The sequence below is a fragment of the Mytilus californianus genome, unplaced genomic scaffold (genome assembly GCF_021869535.1).
Source record: "Mytilus californianus isolate M0D057914Y unplaced genomic scaffold, xbMytCali1.0.p SCAF_12, whole genome shotgun sequence".
Classification (NCBI taxonomy): Eukaryota; Metazoa; Mollusca; class Bivalvia; order Mytilida; family Mytilidae; genus Mytilus; species Mytilus californianus.
The window spans coordinates 29,319,072-29,335,912 of record NW_026262604.1 but is presented as its reverse complement, the minus strand read 5'-3'; the positions used below and the strand labels follow the sequence as shown (position 1 = coordinate 29,335,912).

At 33.8% G+C, this 16,841-nt stretch overlaps 1 protein-coding gene across 1 annotated transcript in view; it reads right to left on the bottom strand.

Annotated features, from left to right (window-relative positions):
- Positions 1 to 334: 334 nt before the first annotated feature.
- The window catches only part of LOC127721638 (uncharacterized), a 69,001-nt gene continuing 52,494 nt past the window's right edge, over positions 335 to 16,841 (bottom strand). Inside the window, exon 2 of the mRNA XM_052228412.1 lies at positions 335 to 775. Within this exon, the coding sequence (XP_052084372.1) occupies positions 350 to 775 (426 nt within the window). The 3' untranslated portion in view covers positions 335 to 349. The remainder of the gene's footprint in view (positions 776 to 16,841) is intronic.

Genomic DNA, 16,841 nt, shown 5'->3' with positions numbered 1-16,841 from the left:
TATATGTCTCCCAGTGATATGGTATTACAAATTGATACCATTGTTGGTTATAATAACAAAATTGTAATTGCAACAGAAAATCAAACACTCGGTTTAAATGATGATTTAAATAATAAAAATTTTGATTTTACCGGTCTCGATCCTGTTGATTTTAAACCAAATAAACCAAAATTGATTCAACAATCTCAATCAGAACCAAAAAAATCAGAACCAGTTCAAATAGAACCAATACAAATAGAACCAATACAAAAAAATGAACATGAAGAACACGAAGATAATAAAAAAGCAATAATATTTGGAAGTATTGTTTTGGGTATTACAGCACTTATTATTTATAAAATTTATTAATTTATTTTTTTAAATATTCCCTAGCAGCAGCATACAATAAACCAACAACCAAAACAAGCAAAGCCCACAAGTTGTTTGCAAACCAATTAACAATATTTCCGGTTGTAGATAACAACCAAGATACAATAGAACCAATAATACCTGGTAATGCAGCTGCTAATTTTCCTGCAAGAAAAGATAATAGTTTTCCAAGATTTTTTAATTGTTTTTTTATCCAATCTTGTGCACCACCTTTTGACGGAGGAGTTGGTGAAGGGGAAGTAGTTCCACCAGTAAATGCCTCAACAATAACACCAATAATCATTCCAAAAGCAGTCAAAACACTAACTATTGTTATTCCTTGTTCTCTGAATAATGTTCTTATTCTTTCACCTAATGTTTTGTCTTCGTATAACACTTTATTTATTGTTTCTTTAATTCTGTTTACCTGACTACGTAGTTTTTCTTTATTAATATTAATTACTTCTAGTCTCGCACTTCTCTCAGATTCTAAATCTCTTATTCTACTACTTATTCTATTTATTTGAAATTTATCATCATTTTCTTTTGCTTGTTCTAATTTGGTATTTTCTTTTGTTAAGTCTTTATTTGTTTCATTCAGTTTTGCTAATTCATTTGCAATCTCTTCTTTTACTGATGTCATTGCACTGATTACACCATCCATCTCTCTTTTTGTCATATCTGTTTGTGTTTCCATTTCTTTGTAAGTTACTCCTTCTTCTATAAAAGAAGTTTCTATTTCTTTCACAGATGTTTCGGTATTGCTTGCTGTTTCTAATAATTCTTGTACTTCTTGTGTAGATATTTCTTTTAATGGAATTTCTATATTATTGAGTTCACGAATTGGTGTTTCATTTAACATTCTCTGAAACTCTGCTCTACCTTCTATTATTTTATCAGATATTTTATAATCGTCTACACCCAAAACATCTTTGATAAATTCGGTACCACCAACACCGTATTCTCTTTGAATAGTGCTAAATTTATAAAATTTTAATACTCCTTTTTGATAATATGTTAATGCAATTTCCCTACCATATTTATCTTTTACATACAACATTGTTCTTCCATTAAAATCTTCTTTGGTAAAAAAATCTTTGTAATTTTTGTTTGAATATAATTCATTATTTTCGTTATAAAATCTTTTTATCATTTTTTCGGTAATTTCTTTTTCGCGAATTTTAGTGTCATTTTCTGATAAATCTCTTAATACCTCAGTTTCCTTGTCTATAGAACTTTGAAATTCTTCATCATTTCGAAAAGTAGTTTCTTTTTCTTCATCATAATCATCACGATCAAATAAAGGATTTCCAAACTCAACACCTCCTTCAGCCATTTTTTACATCAAAAATTTTTATAGTTCATACATTGGGGGAGGGTCATTAACTATTGTAATTTTGTTAAAAAAAATTAGATATTTTCCATTTTTTTTTTTAATTCACTTCTTACTCTAGCTTCTGTGTCTTCTATCAATTTCTTTCTTTCGCTGTCGTTCAATACTGTTTGTGTTTGTTTTGTACGTATATTTTCTTTCATTTTATTGTATTTTTCCAATTCATCTAAAATCAATTTAAATTCATTCTCACTTATCTTTCCATCAGTTAAAGATTTTGATATTAAATCTTTTATACTGTTTAACTTGCATTCTGCCATTGTTTTAATTTCGTAGTGTTTCTTTGATTTTGTTGTTAACTTGCGTCTAGCAAATTTAATTAAACCTCCTAAACTTCCACATACAATAGCTGTAATTTGTATTGGAAGCAAGATAGGAAAAGCTATTCCTATACCAGCTAAAACAACGGAAGTCGAAATTAAACTTGTATCGACACCATCAGTAACATTGACTCCGCGTTTATATTTCTTGTATAGTGATTTACGTTTATCTCTCTCATTTATTAATGTTTTTTCTATTTCTGTTATTTTTTGTAGTCTATAATTTTGTCCATCTTCTGTAGGTAATTCTGGATATAATGGTATATCCATTGATAAATCGGGAGCTGTAGGTTGTTTCATTTTTTAAAGTAAAAATTGATTTTTTTTCTCTCAAATCCCACAGAATTCTTTCTATGCCTGTTCTCCCGACCTTTTTTTTATTTTTGTTTTTTTGAAATTTTTTTTGTTGTTTTTTTTTTGGAGTTTTTAAGGTTTTTTTTATCAAAAAGTAAAAAAAAAATATTTTTGGGAGCAAAGTTTTTTTGCTGTTTTTTTTGGGGTTTTTTTTTGCTTTTTTTGTGAAATTTAGTGGCCTTTTTGCTTTAAATGAAGGTATTTTGAGGTGTTGTTAAAATTTTTTTTTTTGGGGGGGGGCCCGAGGTGTGGGGTTATGTGTGATGCCGGATGTAAGGAATTTTTATTCTGTCGACTCATTGTGTAACGGGAGATGACATTTTCACGTCAAGACTGTATTTGATTTTCAAAGAAGACATTAAACTGTCTGTAAATGATATCGCTTGAAAATTTCAGACTGCAATAATAATCGAAATATGCAGTTTAACAATTGGTACTTTATTTGTTTTATTGTAGGAGATTTTTATTTCATTTGTTTTTTTTTTCTTATGTTTAGAAAATTTAATTTGGTTCCATTTTCTGTTTCTTCTTTTGATCATAATAAGCAGCTTGGCAGAAAAAGTATTCTTTTCGATTTTAAGCGTAGCGTAAGCTATTATTGATAAATATTAAATGATCGAAAACCATTCAGTTTAGTGAGAGAGAATTATTGATAACTCTAGTCTCAAAACCAGATTCTCCATTGTCTTTAGTTTGTACTTCTGATAAGAGTCCAGCTTATTGTTTTATCAAGAATTAATTATGTGTTCCTGTTACTTATAGACAATTTCAGATAATGTTGGAACAGTTAATTACTGAGATTGGTCTAAAATATATAATGCTTTTAAACATTTCGAATTTAACATATATGTACTATGGGTAAATGTATCCATCAAATAGGAATAAATAACCATATACTCAATCACCTCGTCCAAGATTGTTAAATCGACACAAAAATACAGGCTACAAATTTTCCATAAACTTATCCTTTCCTATGTATTTATAAAATGTCAATTATTTCTCAATTATGACATACGAACATCAAGAAAATAATGATCGGTCATTCAGGTAGATTGAAAATAACTTTGTCGTTCTTATTACGAAGTGTTATTTTTACCAATGTAACAAGTTTGTTCACTGTAGACATTAAAGCTATGATATTCCTTTTAGTTCATAGAATTTTGGCTTTCAATAACACCATAAACGAGTTGTTTTTTTATTACGCGTAGCCTAAGGAACACGGGCCATACTCAAATTTAGAGGCCCCACTAGGGTAATCGTCACAATTAATTAAAAATTAGGATTACACGACCAACACTGTAAAGGTCTACCTTGTTATCAGATTTCAGTATGTAGACATTATTAGTGAAGAGACTTCACAGAATATAGGTACGATTCTCGCGTTTCTAAGTCTGGACTTCGTATTGTTATCCAGGTGACTAAATTAACTACGTCACATACAGGTAAACGAAAAGAATTTTGTCGTTTATAGCTCTGTTTAAATTCTCAATTTCATGACTACACTTTGAGATAGATGAATACATGATGGAGAGTTGTCTTATTGACACTCATACCACATCTTCTTATAACTATATGATGCCCTTTCGGTTTAAAAATATTCGGCATTCATAGATACGTACAGTAACATAACTTTGTCGTTGTAAGTATGTCAAAAAACTTAATCCGCCTAGATCGTTCAATTCAATACAGGTCATAACCATTTTAAGAGGCCTTCCGTAGGTGGACCGCTACCATTAATTAAAATGAGGATTAAACTGCCAGCACTGCACATGTCTTACACTGTAATCGATTGCAGTATTTAGACAACATTAATGATATGTACTATCGGTAAATGTATCCATCAAATAGGTATAAATAACCATATACTCAATCACCTCGTCCAAGTGTATTAGTATGATGCCCATGTTTCTAAGCCTCGACTTCGAAATGCTATCATGTCAACTTGTTAAGGTGGGTTCCAGGTAACCAAATAAGCTACGTCACATACAGGTAAAAGAAAATAACCTTGTCGTTTGTAGTTTTAATGTTTAAATTCTCAATTTCATGACTATAGTGAGATCAAAATATACATGATCCCCTTTCGTTTAAAGATATTCGGCAATCATAGACACACTTATTGTTTCCTCATATCTCGATTTGAAATAAGTCTCGTATGTTGTTTCATCAAATGAAAACATCACAGAAACGACAAAACTTTTATCATGTCATACCTGATAAGCCACGTCACACAGGTAGATGGAAAGAGAGAAAAATAACTTTGACATTGTTAGTATAGAAAAAATGAAAACAACACGTTATAAATTTCATGCCTCTAAAGCGCTTTGCAGGATAAACCTTCACCAGGAAAGCCCAAAGCCAAATACTTAAATACTTTATTGATAGGGGTCCTGTTAGCCCACCCTTGTCATATAATAAATATTTTATAAATGTATACCTTTTCATATATTGCATAGGCAAAAATGTAACCTTTTACCATATTCATATTGTTACTATATACATGTAATTAATGCAATTAAATCTACTGATGTAAATATTGGAGTGTAGGAATGCCCCTACCTCCCACATTTTCTATAGGGGGTACAACCTGTCTCCTCTGCTGTGAACAACTTCTTCTTTATGCTAAAGTCAGCGCCCACACTAAAGTTTTCATGAATTAACTTCTACATGCTGTAAATACTCAGGCAGTACTTGCTTCCCTTTTCAAGTGATAGTGTCTCAGCTTGACCTTCAAGAGTATCAACACCAATGACTAACCCTACCACAATATTTTAATTTTACTTGACTGTCTTCTGGTTCATATTTATCAAATGCAAAGAACACTTTTTGTAATTCTACTAATGATTTGTCTAATATCTAATCCTGACTCACTATCAATAAGTTTAGTGATAAAGAAATCTTACCGCATACATTACTTTGCTCTTTTTTTTTAAGTTTTATCTTTTCACTTTTGATAACTAGTACATATTTTCCTATGTGTATTTCGACATCGTGCTTAGTAAGGAAGTTCTTTTACAACATACCAGAAACGTTATCAATCTGAGCAACTTTAAGCTATTATATAACCTACCTATTGTATTTATTGTTAATTTGTTCTCGTCCTGAATATGCATGAAAAATTTGCCACTGGACGTTAAGCAACCAACAATCAATCAATCAATCAATCAAATATATATTAGTGAAACATTATTCTCTTTTGACATGCAATCATGACAATAGAGAAATAAAACAAGCAAATTATGAAGTTATTTAGATTTTAAAATATAGGATTGTTCTACTTTATTTGTCATTTTAATCCATTTAGTTTTTCTCCAAGACAATTATTTCCCATTTCTTCTTCCTCACCAATATGTCTTTCCGTGTGATAAACTGATTTGTTTATCTGCATTAATATTTAATATGCTTCTCCATAACGAAAGGTCAAATGTCAGCATATACGGATAAAAGGTATTTTTAATATCTATTGGCCGTTTAAGAGAACTTACTTTTCAAAGCATACTTTTTGTTTTCATCTAAAGGCCTCTTGTTGAGCTGAGGATTCCCGTACAGAGTGCAATTTTGCACCTCCTCTTTATTAAATACAAATCCTAGTAAGTTTAGAATTAGCTTTTCATGTGTCTTGGCAGAAGCCTTGCATATTTAAAGTTTAGATTTGTTCATCTTGACACCAAACCTAGCTTCTCCTACATATGCCAGTTCTGTCAACATAATAAAATTACTGTTAATGTATAATACAGGTACTAAATTCATAGACATTTATTAGTTATCAATTGCAAAGAAGAAACATTCATATCATTCATATTTCAATACATAAATGAGTGACAAGTCTTAATTACCCTATACCTAACAAGATATTCTCATACAATTAAAACCCCCAAGGGTGACTGGGGAATAGAAGTATGGTCACCATTGGTCTTCCTCCGACCGGCGGTAAAACCCTCGTCAAAGTGAGGCGTCCGTTTGGCTGTGCGGGATGTACAAATTTGCAGCCACGTCCGGTCAGAATGGGGACGTTAAATCCGATGCCTCGTGTAAAGAGAGTTCCACGCTCTTTGCACGTTAAGAACCCTTGCAACAACTCTTTGAGGGGTCCGTAGGTGACCTGTTGCAAGGCTAAATTTCTGTCCCTATCCAATATACCCTAATTTCCCGTGGCAGTCTAAATTTCTCCGACCTCAATCCCAGACGCCTCTATTACAGAACCTACCTCTTGTATGTATTGTTAATTTGTTCTCGTCCTGAATATGCATGAAATATTTTACACTGGACGTTAAGCAACCAACAATCAATCAATCTTACAATTAAAGGAACAATCTTTCCACCTCAGATTATAGCTATCCTTTCATGTTTACATACTTTTTCGAAAATAGCAATGATACCCTGAAATGCATCAAGGTTAAATACAAGATAATTACATTGTTTTATTGAAATAAAATGTATGACTTTCCAGTACTACAAGCCTCCGTTATAAACAACCATGTTTAATAGTCACATCTTCTTTCTTTGCTGATTAGTCATTATCAACTATCCCACCTCATGGCAGTTATATAGTAAACAATGCACAAGAGCTGAAACAATTGCGTTTAATACTGTTCTCACTGAGGAAATTTTCTTGAGAATGTCGATTTTCATTCTAGAAAATATATTCTTGATGATCAATTATTATATTTACAATTCCTGGAGAATGTCTAAAATTGTATGTTGATGCTGCTGCATATATCTTTTTTTGGTAAACATATATTTAAATGTTAGTCATTGATCGTCACAGTGACAATACGATATAGTATTATGAAATAAACATTGAAATGTGTATAACTTTATGAAATTATCTAAATTATTAAACAGATTGAATTGTTGTTTGCTTAGCATCCAGAGGGAAATATTTCATGCACATTCAGGATGACCAAACACTTTATCAACTAAAATGGTCAAATATGGTATCTGTTGCCAGTGACCTGTGCGAATTTCAAACGCGCGATTTTACGCCAGTACTTAAAACCTTCCATCCTTTATGGGTGGATTTTACATAGATAAATAAAATCGTATAATATAAGCAAAATGAGGATGTTAAATTTGATGAATGCCTTTTTGTGCTTCTTTGTTACATTTGTTTGTTTTTATAGTGATTAAGATGATAACACAATGTTGACTGCTGTACCCCTATTTTTGACATATTTACCTATTGTGTCTGTTTGTTTTGATCACGCATCGTTGTCAATATAATGGAATTTGATGCGACTGTCATACAAGTGAGAGGTTTAGCTAGCTATAAAACCATGTTCAATCCACCATTTTCTACTTAAGAAAATGCCTGGACTAAGTCAGGAATATGACAGTTGTTATCCATTCGTTTGATGTGTTTGGAACTTTTGATTTTGCCATTTGATTGGGGACTTTCCTTTTTGAATTCTCCTCGGAGTTCAGTATTTTTGTGATTTTACTGTTTGTTATCAGCACTAAATCATGTTTTAGTGCTGATATCCACCTCCTACTTCGGGGACGAAGGGTTGGACTCCAGGAGGCATAATTTATGCTATGCTTAAAATCAAAATTAAAACTAACATTCGTTTAATACTGTTCATATTTATGGCTCTGTTGGTTCTACCAAATTTTTTTCTTACCCGTTACAGTCATATGGAATAACTATTTTCAGTGCCTCATGATAGCTGTAATATGTTGGAATAATAGCAACCTGTGTATGAAGACATCCTTTTACATACACTTGTTCAATAAGAGTTCCAACTTCTGTTGTTGGACTACTAACAAGCTGTCTGAAGCCTTTTGTTGACATGAAATTAAATACTGTACAACCACCTTTCAAAATATCTTGATTAAAATCACCAATTACAATTTTTTTTCTGATAAGTCTTCCAACTTACAGATTAATATCTCCAAGTTCTCTAAAAAATTTCCTAGATTATACTTCTGAGTTCTGTAAACAGTAGCAGCTAAAATATTTTTACTTGTTATCTTGAAAACTATACATTCTAAGTTTAAGGTCAAGTTGCATATTTCAGTTTCTGAAGAAAGCTTGTAAAAAACACATACACTACCATACTACATTTCCTTTAAAGAAGAATAAAACGAAATTGTCATATTCGAAAGTTAGAGATTTGGGCAAATGAAAACCATCATATCCCATCATTTCAAAGTAAATGAGTTCTTGATTAGCCCAGGTTTCAGTTAGACAAATATAATAAGCACTTCTAAAGTCTGGATTTATGAGCCGTGTTTCTATTGATAAAGATTTGAACGAGCGATGACCTTTCTCCCGCTGTTTAAGATTTAAATGTGTATAACGGTACAGATTAAATCTGTCATAGATACAGATCAAGAACGACTGATGAAGTATAACAAATTGACACCTAAGTGAAAGTAATCAAATCAATCATGAATGACTAATATTTATTATATATAATTACACAGCCCCCAAGGGTGACTGGGGAATAGAAATATGGTCACCATTGGTCTTCCTCCGACCGGCGGTAAAACCCTCGCTAAAGTGGGGCGTCCGTTTGGCTGTGCGGGATGTACAAGTACGCAGCTACGTCCGGTCAGAATGGGGACGTTAAATCCGATGCCTCGTGAAGAGAATGCCACGCTCTCTGCATGTTAAAAACCCTTGCAACAACTCTTTAAGGGGTCCGTAGGTGACCTGTTGTAAGGCAAAATTGCTGTCCCTATCCAATTTACTCTCATTTTCCAGTGGCAGACTAAATTTGCCCGACCTTCTTCCCGGATGGCCTACATTACAGAACCTACCTATTGTATTTATTGTTAATTTGTTCTCGTCTTGAATATGCATGAAATATTTGCCACTGGACGTTAAGCAACCAACAATCAATATAATTACACAGGCTTGTATTCAAGTTATCATATATATATATATAAGAGAAATAAACAACATAATAATAGTAAAAAAATATAAAAATATGAAATTGGCGTTACGGGCAACACGCTAGCAATTGATATGTATTTAAAAATAAAGATAAAAAATAGAAAACATAATTCAATTAAATTAACATTATTCGAGCATCTATCGAGGCACTTGCACTATACGACAGAGTGTAGATGTAGTACCGTGACTTCAAATAACTTTGACCATATTATTTAAGGAGAAAGTCACGAGCCACTTTAGTATACATCAAACAGAAACATAACTCGTAGAGTATTGAATGAAACCTCAAACAATGTGAACCTATTGCAAAGCGAGCCTTTTAAAAGAGAGTATTTACAAGAGCTCGAAGCATAATTCAAATAACAATGTGTTACTTCGAGTGAAATGTTGAGCGCTAGCCTATCCCATATCAAACATAGGTAACTCAAGTATACCCACTCTTTTATTTTATTTTAGTTTAATTTTAATACCGGCATGTTGAGCGCTGGCCCAGCCCATGCTTAGAGGGTATGGGCTCACTTTGCAACCTTAGACGGATAACCTCGAGTGAAAAAAACCTTTTGCACACTAAAACATGTATCCAAAAGAACTGTCAAATGGACAAAAAAATGATTCGTTCACCCGACGAGGGCTGCCTAGTTACCCGTTTTATTCAGGGCTGCATGATAACTCAGGTAATAATTTTGTGACAAGTAAAGAATGGATGAAATCCATTATTACATTGCTCAAACGAAACAAACGAAATGCTACACATGCTGCCCTTGTAACGCATTGAGTATCCCCAAAATTATTCCGAGACAGTGGTCGTGCCAAATTGAATATTTGTTACTTATTTACATGTTTTCACCTAATTAGAGCAACTTTACAAAAATAAGCAGAAATTGGTAATCTAACAAAATACAAAAAATAATAATAAATCATTAAATGTCACATACGAAGTAAAAAACAAAATTGTACTAATATTTGATGTGAACTAAAGAATCGTAATTATTTGCAAATTCTCAACAGAGCTTGACGAATGTCAACTTCAGATGTTCTGATATAACGAGTGTAACAGTCAGATGTCCAACGTCCTAAGGTTTGAATCATATGATCTTGGATACCATTAGAACTACAAGTTGTGGCTGCTCCTATTCTGAAAGAATGTCCACTGTATTTAAAACCTAAATGCGATAGAATTGCTTTCAATTTGTCTATAAATAACGATCTGCGTAAAGCTAAATTACTACTGTCAACCAATGGCGGATCATTATCTGTTGCACCGTTCAGTTTCCTGGATGGTACGTATTTTGACAACTGTACATATGGACAAATATTATAATTAGTTTTAAAAAGTTTAATATTTACTCCATGACGAAAAATGTCGGTTTTGGATGCCCTTAAACGTAAATTAACTTGACAATCAGATACAAATACTACATCATCCATAGTTAAGTTTAAAGATGAATCGAATGACTGTTTGCATGTAAATTCAGAAAAACGCAGGAAACCGAAAAATCCTATAACAGCTGCAGTTTAAATAGTAAAATCTAAATGCGGATCGAAAATACCTTCCTGTAAATGTTGGTAAATTTGATAAAGCACACTATAAGTAATCGGTAGTTTTTGTCGTACACTTTTGTTTTCGATTTTCTTTATTCCATTCAGAATATTTTGTAAACGTAGCAAAGGCTTACCTACATTATCAACTAAGGTTTGACACTACAACTTAGCAATAGAAAAATGACGTACTCTAGCAAGACATAACTTGATAGTAGAATATTTCAACCCTAACACTGACTGGCAATATGATACAAAACAAATTAATATATCCTCAGAAATATTAGACATTACATTTCCAATGATTTCTTCTCCCTCGAATTGGGAGGTACGGAATTTAAGAAAACACTTATATCCAGATGTGTATACATCTCTTGTAGCACTATTTATGCTTTTACTCCACAAATTATTAATTACACAACTCAATTCCACAGAATTTCTGAGTGGGGCGGGCAGTGACAAGGTTCCACTGATGCTGTCGGACACAGTTGACGAAATCGGTCCATCTGAAATCGAGATAGAGCATCTGCTACAGTATTACATTTTCCGGCTACATGAGTGGTGTTAATAATAAAATTATATTTTGCGGAGCACAAAGTTAGACGTCTCATCAATCTTATAATTTCTAATGATTTTGAACTTCCTTTCTTGATAATTAAGACTGTAGCCATATTATCTCGGTGAAATATGATACGCTTCCCTGACCACTCATTACCCCATATAATCGCAGCAATTACTATCGGATATAATTCCATGTAAGCCATAGACAATGATAATTCCGTATCTAATTTCATTTCTCGGGCCATAACGCTTGAAACCAGCGATTTTTGAAATAACCCCCAAATCCCACGGTTGACGCAACATCAGTATATAAATCAAAATCAGACGCATTTACTATATTATCATCAATAAAGAACGAAATTCCATTCCACTGATCTAAGAACTTATACCACAATGATAAATCATTTCTACAACAAGAATTTAAAGTGACATGGTGATGAAGTTCTTTAACAGAGTGAGCGATGTTAAGGAGATACGATATAAAAGATCTCCCTGGGATAATGACTCTCATAGCAAAATTTAAATTACCCAATAAACTTAACATCTCACGTTTTGAAAATGTTTTGCGATTGATGAAAAGAAGTAGATATTCCTTGATTCGACATAATTTATCTGTGGGTAATCTAGCTTCCATACGAATGGTGTCCAAAATAATACCCAAGTATTCGATGCATGTTACTGGTCATAAAAGTTTTATGTGTTAGGATCGGAATTTCAAGTGAAGCAAACACGGAAACTAAGATTTTCATAGTAGCGTCGGCGTTTGCTAAAAAGGTCTGTCGATTGTTAAAAAATCATCTAGTAGATGCAGAACTGTATTAATTCCATAATTATTGTGTAAAATCCAACACATAGCACTAGATAAATCAATCAAAAATTTTAGGACTTGAACGACATCCAAATGCTAATCTAGTGTAAAAGTAATACCTATTTTCACATTTAAATCCATATAAATGCCATAAACTCGAATGAATAGGAATTAATTTAAATGCATTAGATACGTCCAATTTACAACACCTTGAGGTAAAACCGTATTCTTTGATGATTTTAAAGGCATCATCGATTTTACCGAAAAATCCTCTTTGTTGATGAGGTCGTTGACACTACTTTGCTTGTCGTTATTGTGAGGTGTAGATAAATCAAGTATAAGTCTTTCCTTTTTAGAATATTTACCTTCAACAATGCCGACAGGACTAACCCTATATATATCAAAAGGTGCTTTTGTAAATGGGCCTTTAACAAAATTATTGTCCTAATTCTGATTTGACTAATATCGGAAACATCATCTGGACATTTTGTAGTAGAAAGCAGGTTTTTACATTCTAAAACTTTTTCCGGCAAAGATGATACGCCTTTAAAAATTACTTTACGTAACCCGTTAATTAATGATTGATTGATTGTTGGTTGCTTAACGTCCAGTGGCAAATATTTCATGCATATTCAGGACGAGAACAAGTTAACAATAAATACAATAGGTAGGTTCTGTAATAGGGGCTTCCGGGATAAAGGTCGGAGACATTTAGACTGCCACGGGAAATGAGGGTATATTGGATAGGGACAGAAATTTAGCCTTGCAACAGGTCACCTACGGACCCCTCAAAGAGTTGTTGCAAGGGTTCTTAAAGTGCAAAGAGCGTGGCACTCTCTTGACACGAGGCATCGGATTTAACGTCCCCATTCTGACCGGACGTGGCTGCAAATTTGTACATCCCGCACAGCCAAACGGACGCCCCACTTTAGCAAGGGTTTTACTGCCGGTCGGAGGAAGACCAATGGTGACCATACTTCTATTCCCCAGTCACCCTTGGGGGTCGTTAATTAATGAATTAACAAAATATCTATCTGGATGTCTTTGTAACTCCCATGCTAATTTATCTACATTAATTGGTGTCGAGGCATGCATATATAAATTATCGTTATCTAGTCGTATATTTGCTTGTTTAGCAGTTTTTGATACAATTGTCGAAGGTTTGCTTTGAGTTTACGATTTTATATTCATGTCAACATGAGCATAGCGGCACGCGGATCCTCTGTAGCAATTACCAGCGAGATAATAATTGCAGATTTCTTTCCCTTTGTGCAATAGCTCGGGTTTTCCGTATGGGTCAATATCGACACTTGTTTGTGGCTTAGAATAAGGTGTTGTAAGACTGCGCTTTTGTTGAGAATGGTAGCTTTTACCCTGTGAGGTATCGGATAAGTAACACATTTCAGTGCTATGCAAAGAACTTCCACATACGCCACATGTACTTATAGCTCTCCCTAAGCAAACTGAAGAATAGAGTTTCTCATCTCTAATCGATCAGTCAACGGTAAAACCATTAGTTATTTAGATTGCTGCAACTTTCTTAGCAAACACATTGTGGTATTCATAGAAAATGTTCCCTTTAAATTTAGTAGCCATTTCTATGATATCTTGTAAAAACATGTCGAGTTCTACACGACGATCTTCAAATTCGCAAACAATGTTTTTGAAAATGTTAAATGCCTCTGTATTCATGTATAGATAAGTCACGTTGCAGGCGATGATCTTTGGGTTTAAGAAGGAGAATAGAACCATCTTCCTCTATTTGCTGAGCATCACTTTGATTTTCATGTGCAGGAATTAGCAGAGAAACTAAATTAATGTACTTGCCTTCTTTGATATTTTGTCGCTGGGTTTGTGACACTGTTTGCATGTGCGGGAACATACCAGCAGACACTTCCATGGAATCACTATTTCCCTGTGTTTCAATTATTGGAGACGAAGATTGACTTTTGATTACATGATAAATCACTTCCGGCAGCATTCTTCTGAAGGTCCACCACAGTTTTGGTCAACGATTTTACATTGGCCGATAGTTCACGAATAGTGTTCTTTGATAAAATATCATTGACTTCTGTGTCTGTGTTATCATCCTGTAAATATCTTCATTATCATCTCCTTGTTAAAGTTATCTACCGCTGCATTTGTAGATTATATGTGCAAGGCTTCATTGGGGCCATCACCAAAGCAGTGTTGTAACGTTTCTTTATCAGAGGATAACACACTTTCATTATTCTGCTTAACTCGCAATCTATTTAGTAGTTCTGCAAATATTCCATCCTTACGTTGACGCATTATTTCATCCAACTCAGCAATTTCAAACAAGCCATTCCATAGCTGAGCTGAGGCATCAGAGGGATCATGTACATACAATTTGTCTACCCTTTTTGTTCTTACAGGTGGTAACTGATAAAAATCGCCAACAGCAATTACCGAAACACCCCCAAATAAACAATTCTCCGGTATTTTCTTCACTTGTCTAAGACGATCATGAACAAAAAACAATAATTTCTTATTGACCATTGAAATTTCATCAATAATCAAGATTTGCAAATTTTCTAACTTTGTTCTGAGTGAATTATTTTGGTCTTCACTTGGAGTTGCATGATCAGGTGAAAGTGATTTGAAAATTCCAAGAACACTATGAATTGTCAATCCATGGATATAAAATGCAGCTGTTAACAGAACTGTGAGATCATCTAGATTATTTGTAGTTTGAGCTAATATTCGAGTTGCTTCATATTGTATACACGTGATTAAGTGACTTTTACCCGTTCTGGCTCCTCCAGTGATTAATCAATGTGAAGGCTCTGGTGTTTTTCCATTTGATTTCTGAATGCACCAATCTCTTAATTTGTAGATAATTCTTCTCTGTTTCACATTCAAACTTCTTATCCTCGGAATAATTTCATTTTTTATGAGTGAATCAGACAGCAAATTAGTTCCAACAGATGATGAGCTCTTTCCATTATTCAAATCTGGTATTTATAAATCTTCCTCAATCACAATTGGCCCCCAAGGGTGACTGGGGAATAGAAGTATGGTCACCATTGGTCTTCCTCCGACCGGCAGTAAAACCCTTGCTAAAGTGGGGCGTCCGTTTGGCTGTGCGGGATGTACAAATTTGCAGCCACGTCCGGTCAGAATGGGGACGTTAAATCTGATGTCTCGTGTAAAGAGAGTGCCAAGCTCGTTGCACGTTAAGAACCCTTGCAACAACTGTTTGAGGGGTCCGTAGGTGACCTGTTGCAAGGCTAAATTTCTGTCCCTGTCCAATATACCCTCATTTCCCGTAGCAGTCTAAATTTCTCCCGACCTTAATCCCGGAAGCCCATATAACAGAACCTACCTATTGTATTTATTGTGAATTTTGTTCTCGTCCTGAATATGCATGAAATATTTGCCACTGGACGTTAAGCAACCAACAATCAATCAATCAATCTATCACACTTGTTACTTTACTTTTCTATACATTCTCTTTTGTTCACTTCTTCTGGACATAACTCACACCAAGCATCTTCTTTTGGGTCTTTTTCATGAAATTGCTTTTCTGCATCCTCTAAATCATGACCATTTTTGTCGAGCCTGCGACTTTTGTCGCACAAAGCTCGACATAGGGATAGTGATCCGGCGGCGTTGGCGGCGTTGGCGGCGTTAGCTAACTTCTTAAAAGCTTTATATTTTAGAAGCTAGAAGACCTGGATGCTTCATACTTTGTATATAGATGCCTTATGATATGAAGTTTCCGTCTGTAATTTATCCATTGTCCTTGATCTCATTTTCATGCTTCAGTGACTACTTGAAAAAAAAGTCAACATTTTTTGTAATGTTTATTTCTTTCTTATTATGAGTAATAGGATAACTATATTTAGTATGTGCGTACCTTCCAAGGTCCTCAATCCCGTCAGACAATTTTCATTCGACCTCAACCTCATTTCATGGATCAGTGAACAAGGTTAAGTTTTCGTGGTCAAGTCCATATATCAGATACTATAAGCAGTAGGTCTACTATATTTAGTATATGGAATGAATGTAAGGTGTACATGTCCAACTGTTAGGTGTCATCTGACCTTGACCTCATTTTCATGGTTCAGTGGTCAAAGTTAAGTTTTTGAGTTTTGGTCTTTTTTTCTAATACTATATGCAATAGGTCAACTATATTTGGTGTATGGAAATATTTTATGATGTATATGTCAGTCTCGCAGGTTTTATTTGACCTTGACCTCATTTTCACAGTTCATTTCTCAGTGTAAAATTTTTGTGTTTTGGTCTGTTTTTCTTCAACTATAAACAATATATCAACTATATTTGTTGTCTGGAAGGATTGTAAGGTGTATATGTCTGTCTGGCAGGTATCATCTGACTTTGACCTCATTTTCATGGTTCATTGGTCAATGTTAAGTTTTCATGGTTAAGTTTGTTTCTTAGATACTATAAGCAATAGGTCAACTATATTTAATGCAGACATTGATTGTAAGGTGTACATGTCTGTCTGGCATGGTTCATCTGACCTTGACCTCATTGTCATGGTTCATTGTTCAATGTTAAGTTTTCTTGGTTAAGACTGTTTCTTAGAAACTATAAGCAATAGGTCAACTATGTTTGGTTTATTGAATGATTGTAAGG